The sequence below is a fragment of the Impatiens glandulifera genome, chromosome 9 (assembly GCF_907164915.1).
Source record: "Impatiens glandulifera chromosome 9, dImpGla2.1, whole genome shotgun sequence".
NCBI lineage: Eukaryota > Viridiplantae > Streptophyta > Magnoliopsida > Ericales > Balsaminaceae > Impatiens > Impatiens glandulifera.
Genome location: NC_061870.1, coordinates 36871342 through 36887284, shown reverse-complemented (window position 1 = coordinate 36887284; position 15943 = coordinate 36871342). Strand labels below are relative to the sequence as shown.

The following is a 15943-nucleotide window of genomic DNA, read 5'->3' as shown; positions in this document are numbered from 1 at the left end:
CAGACGTAGACGTACCTTATTCTATGATTGATCAAACGAATATACAGTTAAAATTTAAAAGAAATGGTAGAGACTATAGAACATGAAAGAATAATTTAGATTATTATTTATGTTTAGGTTGATCAGAATTAATAACCCAATCCATGTATATATAAATAAATTTAGGAAACATCAAGTAAAATATAAAACTATAATAATATTCTATATTTTAAATAAATTATTTCTTAAATATATAATATCTCTTTATCTATTCTAACCTTCTATATTTTAAATAAAGTATTTCTTAAATATATAATATTTTAATAGATATTTGATTTATACCAAATATTAAATCCATGTATTTTTTATTATAACAACTGTATTTACATTTTATTTTTTATTTTTCTCAACCAATTTTAAGAATTATAGTTTTATATATTTAAAAGATACTATCATTTACCTAATTTAATATATAATAAAATATATAATTATTTAATTATATCTAATATATAATTAAAATAAATAATAAAAATTAATTTGATTTTCAAGTTAAAATCCAATTCGAAAATCAAATCGAAAATAGTATTTAAATTCGAATTAGTTTAAAATTTGATTTAAAAACCGAAAATGAAATTTGAATTCGATTTTATATAAATTCGAGATGAATTTAAATTTTGTAAAATAGTCAGTTTATACTAAATATTAAACACTTATACTATTGTATTTATTATAATTAAAGATTAAAGGGATTAAGGTCTAGAAACGAATGATTTGACAAAACTCTTAACACATGTAAACTATATTGATTTTGTCAAACTAATATTATAATAATATAGATAATATATATTAAATTTGACTCAATTATATTATTTCTTCAAATGAATTACAATTATATATATATATATATATATATATATATATATTTAAATATAAGAATTGCAACACTTAATTAATTAATTAATTATAATATATATTTTAAAATATATATTTTTTTATTTAAAAAAATAAAAGATATTTATATTTAACTGGTTTATTTTCAGATGTTGTTACCTCCATTTCATTTAGGTGAATATTTTTTTTCTATCTTAAATGAGTTAATAATATTTAATGAATTATCAAATTAATCAAAATCATTTCTTTTAATTAATTAAACTAAATCTAACAGTTTAAAATTCAATGAATTTATTGTTTATTTTGATATACAAACTGATTTAATGGAAACCACTTAAACTCATATAAACTAAGAATTTATGAACTAATGTAAAATTGATAACAAAGTCATTATTATTTAATTTTTTTATACATTCAATATACACTACAATTTTTTATTATTATAATAAATATATATTTTTTTGTAGATCATAATTGAATAATGTGATAAAAAAAATCAAAATTCTATAACAATCTTCTTTCTAACTTTAATCAAATGAATAATATTTATGTAATTATTAGGTTTAAATATTAAAAAAAAGATCCTTATATATAAAGGACAATGACGAAGAATCCTATGGGTTCCATTATTATTAATTGGTTTTGTTATAGAAGAAGCTACTGTTAACTTTTGTGAGGTTTATTGCGGTTTCTTACGATACCTGAGAAAACTAGAGAGAGAGAGAGAGAAAGAGAAAGAAAGTGGGATTGTTGGGAAGGCAAGAAGGGTTCATCGTTTCTTCATCGCCTCAATTCTAACCCATCTTCTGCTACTCTTTCTTCCTTCTCTCCGATTCTCCAATCAACCCAGTTAAGTTAACCCAACATGGCCACGGCTGGAAACAAGAGTATCAACGCTAAATTGGTATTGTGATCGTCTTCCTTTTTACTTTTTTATTGTTTTCTCAATTCAATCTACCCATCCTGTTTTGATTCCATCTGGATTTTGTTGTTTAGGTCGTCAAGCTTTAAGCTTTCTGTTTGAAATTCAGACCATAAATCGTTTACGACCTAGTTGAGTTTGGTTTTGTTAGCCAAACTTCAGGGCGCCCTTTTTAAGCAAGCTGATTATACTTTTGTTTGATAGATCATAGATGTTTGATTGGTGAAATAGTTGACCTTGAATTCCTGCACTCATTGTACATTAAGCATGATACTAGTTTGTATTCTTGCATTTTCATCATGTTGTTAGAATTAGAATTAAGAAATCAGATGTGATGTGAGCAATTTGGTGGTTGATTAGATGCCTCTCAAGTAACTAAGATCAAGTGTTTTGCAGTACATATTTACATTGTTTTGATCTTTTATATAGGTACTTCTAGGTGATGTTGGTACAGGAAAATCTAGCTTGGTGTTGAGATTCGTGAAAGGACAATTTATTGAATTTCAGGTTTGTAGAATTCCTTTTTAGTAAAGTGAATCTGAGAAGTTATTTGGTTTCTAGTAACCTGATGTTCTTAACTCTTACGCAGGAATCTACCATTGGCGCTGCTTTCTTCTCACAAACGTTGGCTGTAGATGATGCGAATGTTAAATTTGAAATATGGGATACGGCTGGTCAAGAGAGATACCATAGTCTTGCTCCAATGTACTATAGAGGAGCAGCAGCTGCTATAGTTGTGTATGATATCACGAACCAAGTATGTTTACTGAAATTCTTTCATTTGACAATCCAAGAATATTGTGAATTGTGTTCTCAAAAGGTTTCTTCCCTAGGCCTCATTTGATCGTGCAAAGAAATGGGTCCAAGAGCTTCATTCTCAAGGTAATTCAAACATGGTCACTGCACTTGCTGGGAACAAGGCGGATTTGTTGGATGCAAGAACTGTTTCAACTGAGGCAAGTATTCCTTTATATCTCATTTAGGAAACACCATCTCCTGCAACTGATGTTAAAATAATGTCTTTGAACTCTGACAGGAAGCAAAAGCTTATGCACAAAAGAATGGACTATTCTTCATGGAAACCTCGGCCAAAAATGCCTCCAATGTCAATGACATCTTCAATGAAATAGGTATGTATAGTTTCAAATAACCCACTATCCATTCAACAATATACTCATCATTCAAATACCTTATATTTATTTTTATATACCTAACTACCTTTTACTCAAATAACCTGTTTTTCCATAAACCTACATCAAACTCCCTATTTATTTGAAAATAACCACCAGATTATTCAAATAACCCAGGATCAAACAAGTGCATCACCTCTCTTAGAACTTGTTTATTGTGAGTTTTCATTAACACCACCATCAACTGGTTTTACAGCGAAGAGACTTCCACGTCTGCAGCCTTCACCAAACCCTTCAGGGATGGTTCTTGTGGACAGGCCAGCAGGGGCAGCAGCAGATAGACCAGCAACAGCTTCTTGCTGCTCTTAAACCATTTTTATTATACCTTTCATCATGCTCTGGTTTTCCTGAATGTGTGAATATTCAGATTTATTGTGAACTTATTTCTGATGTTTAATTGTTTGACATTTGCATAACATGTTATGTGAAATTTGGCAATTATTCGGGATACCCCAGACACATGTACTATAAAGTGTGGAAGCATTTATTTGTTTTACTTAAATATGTTTTTGTTGAAAGTACAAACTTATCAAAAATGGGATATTCTTATTTGAATTCAAAGACAGATGCATGCAATTTTATAAATAAGAGGGCAGAAGCCAAAGTGGTTTAATTCTTAAACCTGACAATCATCTACAAGACCACACAATAATTAATGCACAAAGCCTAAATATTGCTGCTTGAATCATTCTCTAACTGATGTGCTTGAATCATTCTGTAACTGATGAGCATTCCCAGAATGGTTGTTAAACTGCTCTTTAGCAACAAAGACTGAATGCATTTGCTGCTGATGATAATGTGGTTTGCTCAAACTCGACTCCAATATCTCTAATTTATCGTAAGTTCCATCATCATCAACGCCGACGACTCTCTGCTTCTTGGCTGACCTTTCAGCTTTTGGGCTTTCACATGGAGAACTAACATGGCAGCTGGAATCAGGAGTTTTCGGACCATGTTGAGAAGAAAGTGATTCATCAACAGAAATGCTCTTTGTTGACACCATGGCACCATTATTGTCCAACAATGGCTGTTCAGATGAAGCTGGAGTTGCTGGATCATCAACTTTATTTGATTCCATGGCTGAGATTTCTTCATCTACTACTTCCGATAGGACTCCATTGCGTTTTTGTTGCTCTTCGATTATTTTTTTTAAATACTTTCCTTGGGCTTCTATTCTTAACTGAAGCTGTCTCTGCACCTCTAATTGCTCATGAAGCCGCTTTTGCACTTCCATCTGAAGCTTCAGCGCTTCAGTGATTTGAAGCCCACTGCTATAATACTAATCATTTAGATAACCAAGCTGAGACCATCATTAAGAAAATCAAATCAACTACTTACGGTGAAACATCCAAACCGGCAAGAAGATCTCCCGATTCTTTGTTGTCAGTCTTCTTACCTAATCATTCTAACAGTTAAAACGGGATTAAAAAAAATGGAGACAATCTCTATACATATATACGTACCATCAGATGATGAATCTGGAAGATACTTGGCAAGCCGATATTTCTGCAATGAGAGTCAAAACAGGCTTAACTGATGCGATAAAAATCAATGTAACATGAGATTTTTACCTGTAGATGACTCTTGACATGGTAAATAGTAAGGCCTTGCACTCCCATCACTCTAAGAACACCTTTTGGAGTAGCACCTGCAAGTAAAACTACATTAAAATCCGTAAAAAAACAGTTCAAAATGAATGATATTCAGCTTAACTCACGATCTGGGCCGCCCAATTGAGCAACAGCTTCAACAAAACGTTCGTGAAGCTCGTGTGTCCAACGTAATCTTTGCTTTGAGGAAAGACTATTAGGGTTGTTGTTGCTGTTGTTACCACCATTCATGGATTCGTCCATCATCATTCAAACTCACTATTATTTAGTCTCTGCCCAAACAAACAAAGAAGAAAAAATTGATACTTTATCTTATAAAACACAAAGGGCAATAACATTTTACTGCATTTTTTGCTCAACAACAAGAACCCAATACATAGAGAGGACGCGAGACAGAAAAGAAAGGGTCTGGCTTACCCAGATCTGAAAGTAATCCCAAGAGTTGAGAATCCAAATCCTGAGGCAGAAAAGACGGAAAATGGTCGGGGGAAACACTAATATATCTGTATACAACACAAAAGTGGCGGCCAAATGACTGATTAAGTTGCTTAGTAGGATCAATCTGTAAGATCCTCCTCCATTAGTGTATCCCAATGGAGATCTTTGAGCACAAGAAACAACAGAAGAAATGTATTATGGAAGAATGGATTTCCTTTATTTCTATTTCCTCTCTTTTGGGGTTTCCTCTATTGATGGATGGATGGATGGGTCTTCGGTCAGCCTGACAGCATTTCTCAACTGCCCTCCTCAGGAGTTCTGATTGCTAAATATCTCTTTAGGGTTTGTTTGGATTATATTTCTTTTCAACTGTTACACTGTTACACTGTTACACTGTGAGTGTGTGAATTCTGTAATAGTTTATGTATTTACCATCTTTATTATTTCAGAAATTTTAAGAAACGACCTGGAGGAATAAATGAGTTGGTGACTAACGCATAATTTTAAATATGTGGGTGACCACTTTTTATTTTTTTTACGAAATTATCCATGTCGCGAAACGTAACCGGATGCCATGTGAAAAGTGCACAACCGGTTGCGTCTCGCGATTGTCGGTTGCGTCTCACGAATGCATCTCGCGAATACCGGTTATTTCTCGCAACCGGGCACCCGCAACCGGAGGTGCGTCTTGCGATTGTGGATTTTTCATATGGCATCCGGTTGCGTCTCGCAACCGGCGACTGCATCTCGCGACAGGGACAATATTGTCAAAAAATTTGAAATGGACCAACGCATTTAAAACATTTACCCCTATTAGATGATCCTTTTGTTAAATTTCTCTCTTATTTAACAGCTAATTAATTTATGGGTTATTTAAAATAAAATAAAATGATGTAAAGAAGAAAATTATTATTAAATTATGATGATGAGTAGTTGAGAAGTTAGTAACTAATTAATTAAGAAGTAATAAACAGATTAGAGATAACTAAACAGATCTGACAAAGATTCTTCAAGTCACGAATCATGCGTGACAACGGAGTCGGAACTTTTCTACGGATGAAACTTTTGTTGCAATCGGCGACCTTCTTACCGGCAACTCCAGCAAGTTCCGCTAGCCAGTAATAAGATTCTGAATCTAAGTCACCGTAAGCCGCCTCTAGGGCTTCCATAGCCTCCTCGTAGAAACCGCTGCAACGATGGAGAGGATTTGAAGCAGCTTCGGAAGAGGAAGACGATTTTAGCAGATGATCATCGATGTATGCTTTTGTGGCGGTGGCTTTGGAGTAAGCCAAACGGAATGAGGCATATGCTAGTTCAATAGGATCCGCAGTGGCAGTGGCCGCTCGAGGATCAGAGGAGCTGAGTGAGTCAAAACAGAAATTGTAATCGGTTGTGTTTCTGCAGACGCTGGTCAGCAGGATGCTCGATGGAGGAGGAGGAGTCGGAGCAGAGGAAGCTGGATTGATGATTATGAGAGAGACGCAATAGCCATAGACGACGAAGGAGATGAAGAGCTTGAAGGAAAAACTGTAATCGCTGTAAGATGTTGTAAGTGACGCCATTTTTAGTGCACTCAAAATACTTATTACAGAACTCTCAATATATATTGTTACTTTATAACTGCACATATTATTATCATTAATCTTATTAATTAAAATAAGGAAATGTATTAATTAAGTTATGATATAATAATAAAATATAGAGAGATATTACTATTTATGTAAAATCTTAATTAAGGTATGATTTACTATTTATGTAAAATCTTCCTAAACTTTAAATAATATAATCCCAACTTTAAATATATTTAGTCAATAATCAGTTTATAATTACTAAGTTTGTTCTAAACTGTTAGGCTGTCCATAAGTGTTAAGTTGATTATTTATTATTTTAAATTAATTAATTTTTAATATATATATATATTTAATAAAAAAAACTTTTTACCCACTTATTTACAATTTATCTTTACAAAAATAAATAGATAAATAAATTATTTTTTATCTAATTACTCCTATTTTTAGTTAATTTAGAAGATTAATTATGCTTATAATCTTATTTTTGTTGATCCTAATTATGTAAGATAAATTATGAATGTTAATTTGAACATTTTATAAAATGATATTTATAGAATATCTTTATTATATTTATATTTAAATTTATTTATATATTTCAATTGTTTAGTAACCAAAATAAACAGCACATACCGTATTCATTGTTTACTGTCATTTAAAACATTGATTTAAATAATAAATATTTTGTTACTTGCCTCTAATTTTAAATTTTCAGTTATTTTTAGTAATTAGTTCAGTCCAATTTTGACTAGGACAGACTATTTTAGTAATTAATTCAATGCTTTTCACCTTTTATTTATGTAATAAAATATAGAGATATATAACTATTTATGTAAAATCTTCCTAAACTTTAACTAATATAATCCCAACTTTAAATATATTTAGTCAATAATCAGTTTATAATTACTAAGTTTGTTCTAAACTGTTAGGCTGTCCATAAGTGTTAATTGATTATTTATTATTTTAAATTAATTAATTTTTAATATATATATATATATATATATATATTTAATAAAAAAAACTTTTTACTCCCACTTATTTACTATTTATCTTTACAAAAATAAATAAATAAATTATTTTTTATCTAATTACTCCTACTTTTAGTTAATTTAGAAGATTAATTATATTTATAATTTTTTTTTTGATGTAAGATAAATTATGAATATTAATTTAAACATTTTATAAAATATACTTATAAATATCTTTATTATATTTATCTTTAAATTTATTTATACTTATATAGTGAATATTTCATTTCAATCGGCAATAAAAAAATAAGCAGGCACATATCGTATTCAATGTTTCCTGTCGTTTAAAACATTGATTTAAATAATAAATATTTTGTTACTCACCTCTAATTTTAAATTTTCAGTTATTTTTAGTAATTAGTGTTGAGTTATGAAACCTACACTTATAATAAACTCTACATTGTTAATTAGAGTTTATTGGGTTTTCTTTTTTTGGTTTTGGCTCTACATTGTTAATTAGAGTTTATTGGGTTTTCTTTTTTTGGTTTTGGGCTTGGGCCTGACCAAAGTTATTTAGGTTTATTACCTGAATGTTTACCCTATAAATATGTGATTATTAAGGGTTTACATTGGTTAGACAAAATTCTAGAGAGATAAAGTGTGAGGCAAAAACTCTGTATTCCTTCTTCTTCATAGTAAATCTGGTGGTGGCTGAAGTGAATGTAGCTCAATTTGAGTAAACCACTATAAATCTGTGTGTTCTTGTGTTCTTCTTTCTTGTGTTTTTACAGATTGTTTTCAAACAGGTCGGATTTGGGAGATACAAATCTTAACAACTGGTATCAGACCAGCTAGGCTAGATCCGAGCATTGGAAATAATGGCAAGTGAGAATAGAATAGGACATGGGATTGGAAGATTTGATGGGACAGATTATGCCTTCTGGAGAATGCAGATTGAAGATTATCTCTATGGAAAGAAGCTTCATGTTCCTTTAAGTGAGAAACCAGAGAAGATGAATGAAGCTGAATGGAAACTCCTTGATAGACAGGTTTTGGGAGTTGTCCGATTGACGCTAGCCAAGACAGTTGCTCACAATGTAGCAAAGGAGAAGACCACCATGGGTCTGATGAAAGCTCTTTCTGATATGTATGAGAAACCATCTGCTAACAACAAGGTACACTTAATGAAAAGACTCTTTTACTTAAGAATGGTTGATGGTACTTCTGTCACTACTCATTTGAATGAATTCAATACAATTGTGAATCAATTGCTATCTGTTGAGATTGATTTTGGGGATGAAGTTAGTGCCCTGATTTTGTTAGCATCTCTACCAAATAACTGGGAACCTATGAGGGCAGCAATTAGTAATTCAGTTGGAAATGCTAAACTGAAATTTGTTGAAGTTAGAGATCGTATTCTTGCTGAAGAGGTTCGTAAAATTGATTCTGGTGAAACATTCAAAGGTTCTGCTCTGAATGTGGAAAACAGGGGAAGAGGTAATGATAGAAATTTCAACCGAGGTAAGAGCAAATCTATGTCAAGGAGCAGGAGGAGTCAGTCCAAGTCTGGGCGGACATTTGAGTGTTGAAATTGCGGTAAACAGGGTCATTTAAAGAGGAATTGCAAAGCACCGAAGGAAAATGGTGATGATAAAAATGATGCAGCCAACGTTGTTACAGAATCTGTCACTGATGAGTTACTTCTGTCTGTTGATAGTCCGATAGATTCATGGGTTTTGGACTCGGGAGCGTCTTTTCACACCACTGCCCACAAAGAATTAATGGAGAATTACGTGGCTGGAAACTGTGGGAAAGTTTATCTCGCAGATGGTGAGCCATTGGATATTGTTGGCATGGGGGACATCAAATTGAAGATGGCAAATGGTTCTGTTTGGAAGATTAATAAGGTGATACACATTCCAGGTTTAATGCGCAATTTGATCTCTGTTACACAACTTGATGAAGAAAGTCACAATTTCAGTTGTGGAAATGGTGCATGGAAGGTGACTAAAGGAGCAATTGTTGTTGCTCGAGGTCACAAAACTGGAACGTTATACACGACTTCAACTTGCAGAGAAACAGTTGCTGTTGTAGTTGATGACTCGAAGAACAGTGAATTGTGGCATTGCAGGTTGGGCCATATGAGCGAAAAAGGGATGAAATTTTTTTTGAAGAATGGACAGATTCCAGAACTGAAGTCTGTTGAACATCAGTTATGTGAAAATTGCATTCTTGGAAAACAGAAACGAGTGAGTTTCTTAAAAACTGGGAAGGAGCTCAAGAAAGAAAGACTAGAGTTGGTACACACTGATGTGTGGGGACCTGCACCTGTTTCTTCTATTGGCGGATCATACTACTATGTGACTTTTATAGATGATTCAACAAGAAAAGTATGGGTTTACTTTATGAAGCACGAGTCTGAAGTATTTGCTATTTTCAAGAAGTGGAAGACTTTGGTTGAAAATGAAACAAATCAGAAAGTTAAGTGCTTGAGATCCGACAACGGAGGTGAATATATCAATTCAGATTTCAAAGAGTATTGTGCTGAGAATGGGATCAGTATGGTGAAGACTGTTCCCCGAACGCCTCAAGAGAATGGAGTAGCTGAAAGAATGAATCGAACATTGAACGAGCGTGCTAGAAGCATGAGATTGCATGCAGGGCTGCCTAAAACCTTATGGGCAGAAGCTATTAATACTGCTGCCTATTTGATAAACAGGGAACCCTCTGTTCCTCTTGAATTCAGAATTCCTGAAGAAGCTTGGAGCAATAAAAGGTAAATCTTTCTTATTTGAAAGTGTTTGGTTGTTTATCATATGTTCATATTAATGAATGTGATAGAAGCAAGCTTGATCCAAAATCTAATAAATGTTTTTTCATTGGTTATGGTGATATCGAGTTTGGTTATTGTTTCTGGGATAATCAAAATCGGAAGATCATTCGTATCAGAAATGTTATCTTCAATGAATAGGTTCTCTACAAAGATTGTGTTGGGAAGACATCAGATGGTGATTCTAAGTTAGAAGAGATTGGTACAGTCGATTTGAGACAATTTTCAGCTGAATATATACCGGTTGTCGAAGAAGAACAATGTGTTGTTGAAGATGAAATCGTTAAGAACGTGGCCCCAGAGGTAAATCAACAAACACCGGTTATACAGTTGAGAAGATCATCAAAGAATCGAAAACCAGTTGAGAGATGGTCTCCATCTCTAAACTATATCTTGTTGACAGATAGAGGTGAACTTGAATGTTATGAAGAAGCAATACAATCTGATGAATCGATTAAGTGGGAGTCTGCTATGAAAGTTGAGATAGACTCTTTGATGTTGAATCAGACTTGGGAGCTCACTGAGCTACCAAATGGAGAGAAAGCACTTCACAACAAATGAATCTTCAGGATTAAAGAAGAACATGATAAACCATGAGGTACAAGGCAAGATTGGTTGTGAAAGGATTTCAACAGAAAGAAGGTATTGACTACAATGAGATCTTCTCTCCAGTAGTTAAATTGATGACAATCAGAACTATTTTGAGTTTGGTTGTGAAAGAAGACCTTCATCTTCAACAAATGGATGTCAAAACTGTTTTTATTCATGGTGATTTAGATGAAGAGATTTACATGCGACAACCAGAAGGATTTGAAATCAAAGGAAAAGATGAGCTTGTGTGCAAGCTTCAGAAGAGTCTGTATGGTTTGAAACAGGCTCCAAGGCAATGGTACAAGAAGTTTGATAGCTTCATGAAAAGTAACAATTTTTTGAGGTGTGAAACTGATCATTGCTGCTATATCAAAAGGTTTGATAAATCGTACATTATTCTTCTTCTCTACGTTGATGACATGTTGATTTCTGGAGCAAGCTTGTATGAGATTAACAAGCTTAAGAAAGAGTTGTCTGAAAAGTTTGCAATGAAGGATTTGGGTGCTGCTAAACAAATCCTTGAGATGAGAATTTTCAGGGATGAAGAAGTTCTCAAGCTTTCACAAGAAGAATATGTGAAGAAAGTTCTTAGCAGGTTCAACTTGTATGATGCAAAACCAGTTACTACCCCCTTCGCTAGTCACTTCAGACTATCTAAAGATCAGTCGCCTTCAACAAAGGAGGAGAAAAATTACATGGCCACTGTTCCGTATGCCTCTGCCATTGGTTGTATTATGTATGCGATGGTTTGCACAAGACCAGACATAGCACATGCAGTGGGAGTTGTTAGCAGATTCATGAGCAATCCGGGTAGACAACATTGGGAAACAGTAAAGTGGATACTACGATACTTAAGAGGAAGTACGGGTCTCGCTTTGTGTTTTCGAAAGTCTAATATGGGTTTAGAAGGATATGTTGATGCTGACAATGATGGTGATGTTGATAGTAGGAAGAGCACAACAGGGTACATTTATACTCTAGGAGGTACTGCAATCAGTTGGGTATCAAAATTGCAGAAGATTGTTGCTTTTTCTAGTTGTGAAACAAAATATGTTGCTGTGACAGAAGCTGCTAAGGAGATGATGTGGTTACAACCCTTTTTGCGAGAATTGGGTCAAGACTACGAGGAAAGTGTGTTGCGATGCGACAATCAGAGTGCCATTCATTTGGCAAAAAATCCTGTTTATCATGGCAGGACGAAACATATACAGGTTCGTTATCATTTAATCCGGTCAGTTTTAGAAGATGGAGTATTAGCTCTTGAGAAGATTTCCGTGAGTGAGAATCCAGCTGATATGTTGACGAAAGCTGTGATAAATGAGAAACTGAAGTTGTGTGCAACTTCAGTTGGTCTTCTTCGTTAAGACACCGAATGGAAAGCCACTACCGATCGAGAGATGATGAAGTTAGTCTCCAAGTGGGAGATTGTTGAGTTATGGAGCCTACACTTATAATAAACTCTACATTGTTAATTAGAGTTTATTGGGTTTTCTTTTTTTGGTTTTGGGCTTGGGCCTGACCAAAGTTATTTAGGTTTATTACCTGAATGTTTACCCTATAAATATGTGATTATTAAGGGTTTACATTAGTTAGACAGAATTCTAGAGAGATAAAGTATGAGACAAAAACTTTGTATTCCTTCTTTTTCTTCATAGTAAATCTGGTGGTGACTGAAGTGGATGTAGCTCAATTTGAGTGAACCACTATAAATCTGTGTGTTCTTCTTTTTGTGTTTTTACAGATTGTTTTCAAACAGGTCGAATTTGGGAGATACAAATTCTAACGATTAGTTCAGTCCAATTTTGACTAGGATAGACTATTTTAGTAATTAATTCAATGCTTTTCACCTTTTATTTATGCAGTCTCTATTGTAGTTGAAGTATAAGTTTGTTTATAACCATAAAAAATAATAATAATAATAATAATAATAATAATAATAAATATGAATAATATTGATAGAATATTCGAGTTTATATTAGAAAGTGATAAAAGAAAGAGAACAAAACCCATAAAATTATCATCACTAGAGTTTGTGAGTGAGTGGTTAAGAAGCCCGGGAAGCTCTGTCTGTAAATTGACAGAGAACGATCTTCACTCTCCCATATTCGTTTCTAAGAATTTACACTGCAGGAAGGAATATGGCGACAGCATACATGGGAATTTCTCCTTCATTTGGCCGGAGGACAGCCTCGAACCGCGTTTCTTCAACTTCACTCTCCGGCCAGCAATGTGACAAGATGAGCAGCACCCTTTCGGCTTCTCGTTCTTCTTCTCTAACTGGAGGAACTATCCGATTCAACGCAGGACTCATCAGTCGTACTTGCCGCCATCTCAGGACATCTCATTTTATGGTTTCTCCAAAGGCTGTTTCCGACTCTAGTTCTTCCCAAACCTGTCTTGAGCCCGATGCTAGCCGGGTATTATACTTTTTACATCGCATTATTCTAGCATGTTTGTATACGTAAGATAGATTGGATAATATGATTAATTGGTAGGTGTGTGTTTGATCTTCACTACTAGAATTTTCTGAGATGAAGTAAAATTGCAGAGTGTTCTGGGAATCATTCTTGGTGGTGGAGCTGGAACAAGGCTCTATCCACTTACGAAGAAGAGAGCAAAACCAGCTGTTCCATTGGGAGCAAATTACAGGTTGATCGACATACCCGTAAGCAATTGCTTGAACAGCAATATATTGAAGATTTACGTGCTTACTCAGTTCAACTCCGCATCTCTTAACCGACATTTGTCCCGCGCATATGCAAGTAATATGGGTGGGTATAAGAATGAAGGTTTTGTGGAAGTTCTTGCTGCTCAGCAGAGCCCAGAAAATCCAGAATGGTTCCAGGTATTGAGGAAGAAAGAAAGATGATGTGGTCTGGGTTATTTATGGTAATTTTTTATTTGTTGGCATTGATAATGAAACTTGATGGTGGGAAATTTAGGGCACAGCTGATGCTGTGAGACAGTATCTATGGCTGTTTGAGGAACATAATGTTATGGAGTTCCTGGTTCTTGCTGGAGATCATTTGTATCGCATGGACTATGAAAAGTTTATCCAGTCACATAGAGAAACCAACGCCGACATTACAGTGGCTGCTTTACCTATGGATGAGAAACGTGCCACGGCGTTTGGTCTCATGAAAATTGATGAGGAAGGCAGGATTATTGAATTTGCGGAGAAGCCAAAAGGAGAACAGTTGAAGGCTATGATGGTATAAGTAATTATTAGGTTTGCAGTTCATGGAATCCTAAGTTAGTTTTTAACTTGCCATGTTTGTCTGTGGTATCTTAGGTTGATACTACCATTTTAGGTCTTGATGATGAGAGAGCTAAGGAGATGCCTTATATTGCAAGTATGGGCATATACGTTTTCAGCAAGGATGTAATGTTGGATTTACTTAGAGGAAAGTTCCCTGCTGCTAATGATTTCGGAAGCGAGGTCATTCCAGGTGCCACATCAATCGGATTGAGGGTAAACCAATCACATAATTAAGTTGTCTGGATGAAAAAGGAAGTAATATTGGTTAACTTTTATGTTCGATACTTTCAGGTTCAAGCTTACTTGTATGATGGTTACTGGGAAGATATTGGTACAATTGAGGCGTTCTATCATGCCAATTTGGGCATAACTAAAAAACCAGTACCAGATTTCAGGTCAATTTTATTTTTTTTACTTTCATCATTGCTTTGAAGATGATCGGAATGGGTTTGAGTTTGCAGTTTCTATGATCGATCTGCTCCAATCTACACACAACCGAGATATTTACCTCCTTCGAAAATGCTTGATGCTGATATAACTGACAGTGTTATTGGTGAAGGATGTGTGATTAAGGTAAATGATGGGGATTTGTAATAATTAATTACTTTGATGAATCTCTTTTAAGTTTGGAAATGGTTAATTAATTTGATGCAGAACTGTAAGATTCACCATTCTGTAATTGGGCTGCGATCTTGTATCTCTGAGGGTGCAGTTATTGAGGACACATTGGTAATGGGAGCGGACTACTATGAGGTAATTAAGGAATATGACATGAATCATGTGTTGTTGTTTGATAGATCTAAAGAGAACGCTGATATGCATGGTTTAATTTGGTGAACCAGACTGATGCAGACAGAAGGCTTCTTCTTGAGAAGGGAGGAGTTCCTATTGGTATAGGGAGGGACTCTCATATAAAGAAAGCGATAATCGATAAGAATGCACGTATTGGAAGCAACGTGAAGGTCTTCTTCTATTCTTATGATGCCTTGTAAACTTACTTACTCATATTTTTTATTATTGATTGGATTGGATTGAATTGCAGATTTTGAACTTGGAGAACATTCAGGAAGCAGCAAGAGAAACAGAGGGATTCTTCATAAAGAGTGGGATTGTGACTGTGATCAAAGATGCCTTGATTCCATGTGGAACTGTCATCTAAAAGATTATTTAATTTTTTTCCTCTTGTATCATCAATATCATACTCCCACTTGGGTAATTTCTCGCCAAACCAGTGTGAACCCGCGACAGAAAAGATACACGAGAAAAGGAACAGAAATAACGAGCAAGGTATCGCAATATCCATCTCATCTCATCTCATTCTGTGTATTATTATTGTATGCTCTTATAGTGATATTTTTGTTGTAAGTTATGAAAAATGGGAAAATACCTTTAATTTATGTAATTCTTTTTATTCAATAGTCAACTACTTTGCATTGTTGGCTTACTCTTCAAAAGAAAGTTAGTCTCTGTTGACATTTACATTTAGTGGTAGCTGCCAAAAAGTAAGCTGTTTTTTTCCATTCTTTACTCCATTATAATTTCTTCCTCCATCTGTAATCCCCCATTATATAGTTTCTTCAAAGTTTGAATCAAGAGAGATTTCTCTGCGTGATTGTCTCTCTCAGGGTTTGTTTGATGTTTGGTTATTTGGGGAAAGTTTCTTTTAAAATGGTTTTAGTGTCTGAAGATTCAAACTA

General features: G+C 34.1%; 4 protein-coding genes across 5 annotated transcripts; 2 read left to right on the top strand and 2 right to left on the bottom strand.

The window, feature by feature from the left end:
* The first annotated feature begins 1536 nt into the window (after positions 1 to 1536).
* Positions 1537 to 3484, top strand: LOC124914026 (ras-related protein RABF2b-like). Its single transcript, XM_047454486.1, has 6 exons — positions 1537 to 1774; positions 2222 to 2299; positions 2382 to 2549; positions 2626 to 2748; positions 2829 to 2922; positions 3179 to 3484. The coding sequence occupies exons 1-6, from the start codon at positions 1736 to 1738 to the stop codon at positions 3289 to 3291; spliced, it is 615 nt and encodes a 204-aa protein (XP_047310442.1). The 5' UTR covers positions 1537 to 1735; the 3' UTR covers positions 3292 to 3484.
* Positions 3485 to 3531: 47 nt separating this feature from the next.
* Positions 3532 to 5355, bottom strand: LOC124914025 (myb family transcription factor PHL7-like). Of its 2 annotated transcripts, none has more exons than XM_047454484.1 (6): positions 5010 to 5355; positions 4700 to 4864; positions 4554 to 4630; positions 4446 to 4488; positions 4321 to 4378; positions 3532 to 4253 (listed from the first exon to the last, which is right to left on the bottom strand). In XM_047454484.1, the coding sequence occupies exons 2-6, from the start codon at positions 4839 to 4841 to the stop codon at positions 3668 to 3670; spliced, it is 906 nt and encodes a 301-aa protein (XP_047310440.1). In that variant the 5' UTR covers positions 4842 to 4864; positions 5010 to 5355; the 3' UTR covers positions 3532 to 3667. The 2 variants fall into 2 exon arrangements, with proteins under 2 accessions (XP_047310440.1, XP_047310441.1); XM_047454485.1 differs by having other exon boundaries at positions 3532 to 4250.
* Positions 5356 to 5986: 631 nt separating this feature from the next.
* LOC124916391 lies at positions 5987 to 6592 on the bottom strand. Its single transcript, XM_047457104.1, has one exon. It carries the CDS (start codon positions 6590 to 6592, stop codon positions 5987 to 5989), a length of 606 nt encoding a protein of 201 aa, XP_047313060.1.
* Positions 6593 to 12990: 6398 nt separating this feature from the next.
* On the top strand, positions 12991 to 15766 carry LOC124914027 (glucose-1-phosphate adenylyltransferase small subunit, chloroplastic/amyloplastic-like). Its single transcript, XM_047454487.1, has 9 exons — positions 12991 to 13404; positions 13536 to 13832; positions 13930 to 14199; positions 14280 to 14459; positions 14538 to 14641; positions 14708 to 14819; positions 14901 to 14999; positions 15089 to 15208; positions 15289 to 15766. Exons 1-9 carry the CDS (start codon positions 13126 to 13128, stop codon positions 15403 to 15405), a joined length of 1578 nt encoding a protein of 525 aa, XP_047310443.1. The 5' UTR covers positions 12991 to 13125; the 3' UTR covers positions 15406 to 15766.
* The last annotated feature ends 177 nt before the right edge of the window (positions 15767 to 15943 follow it).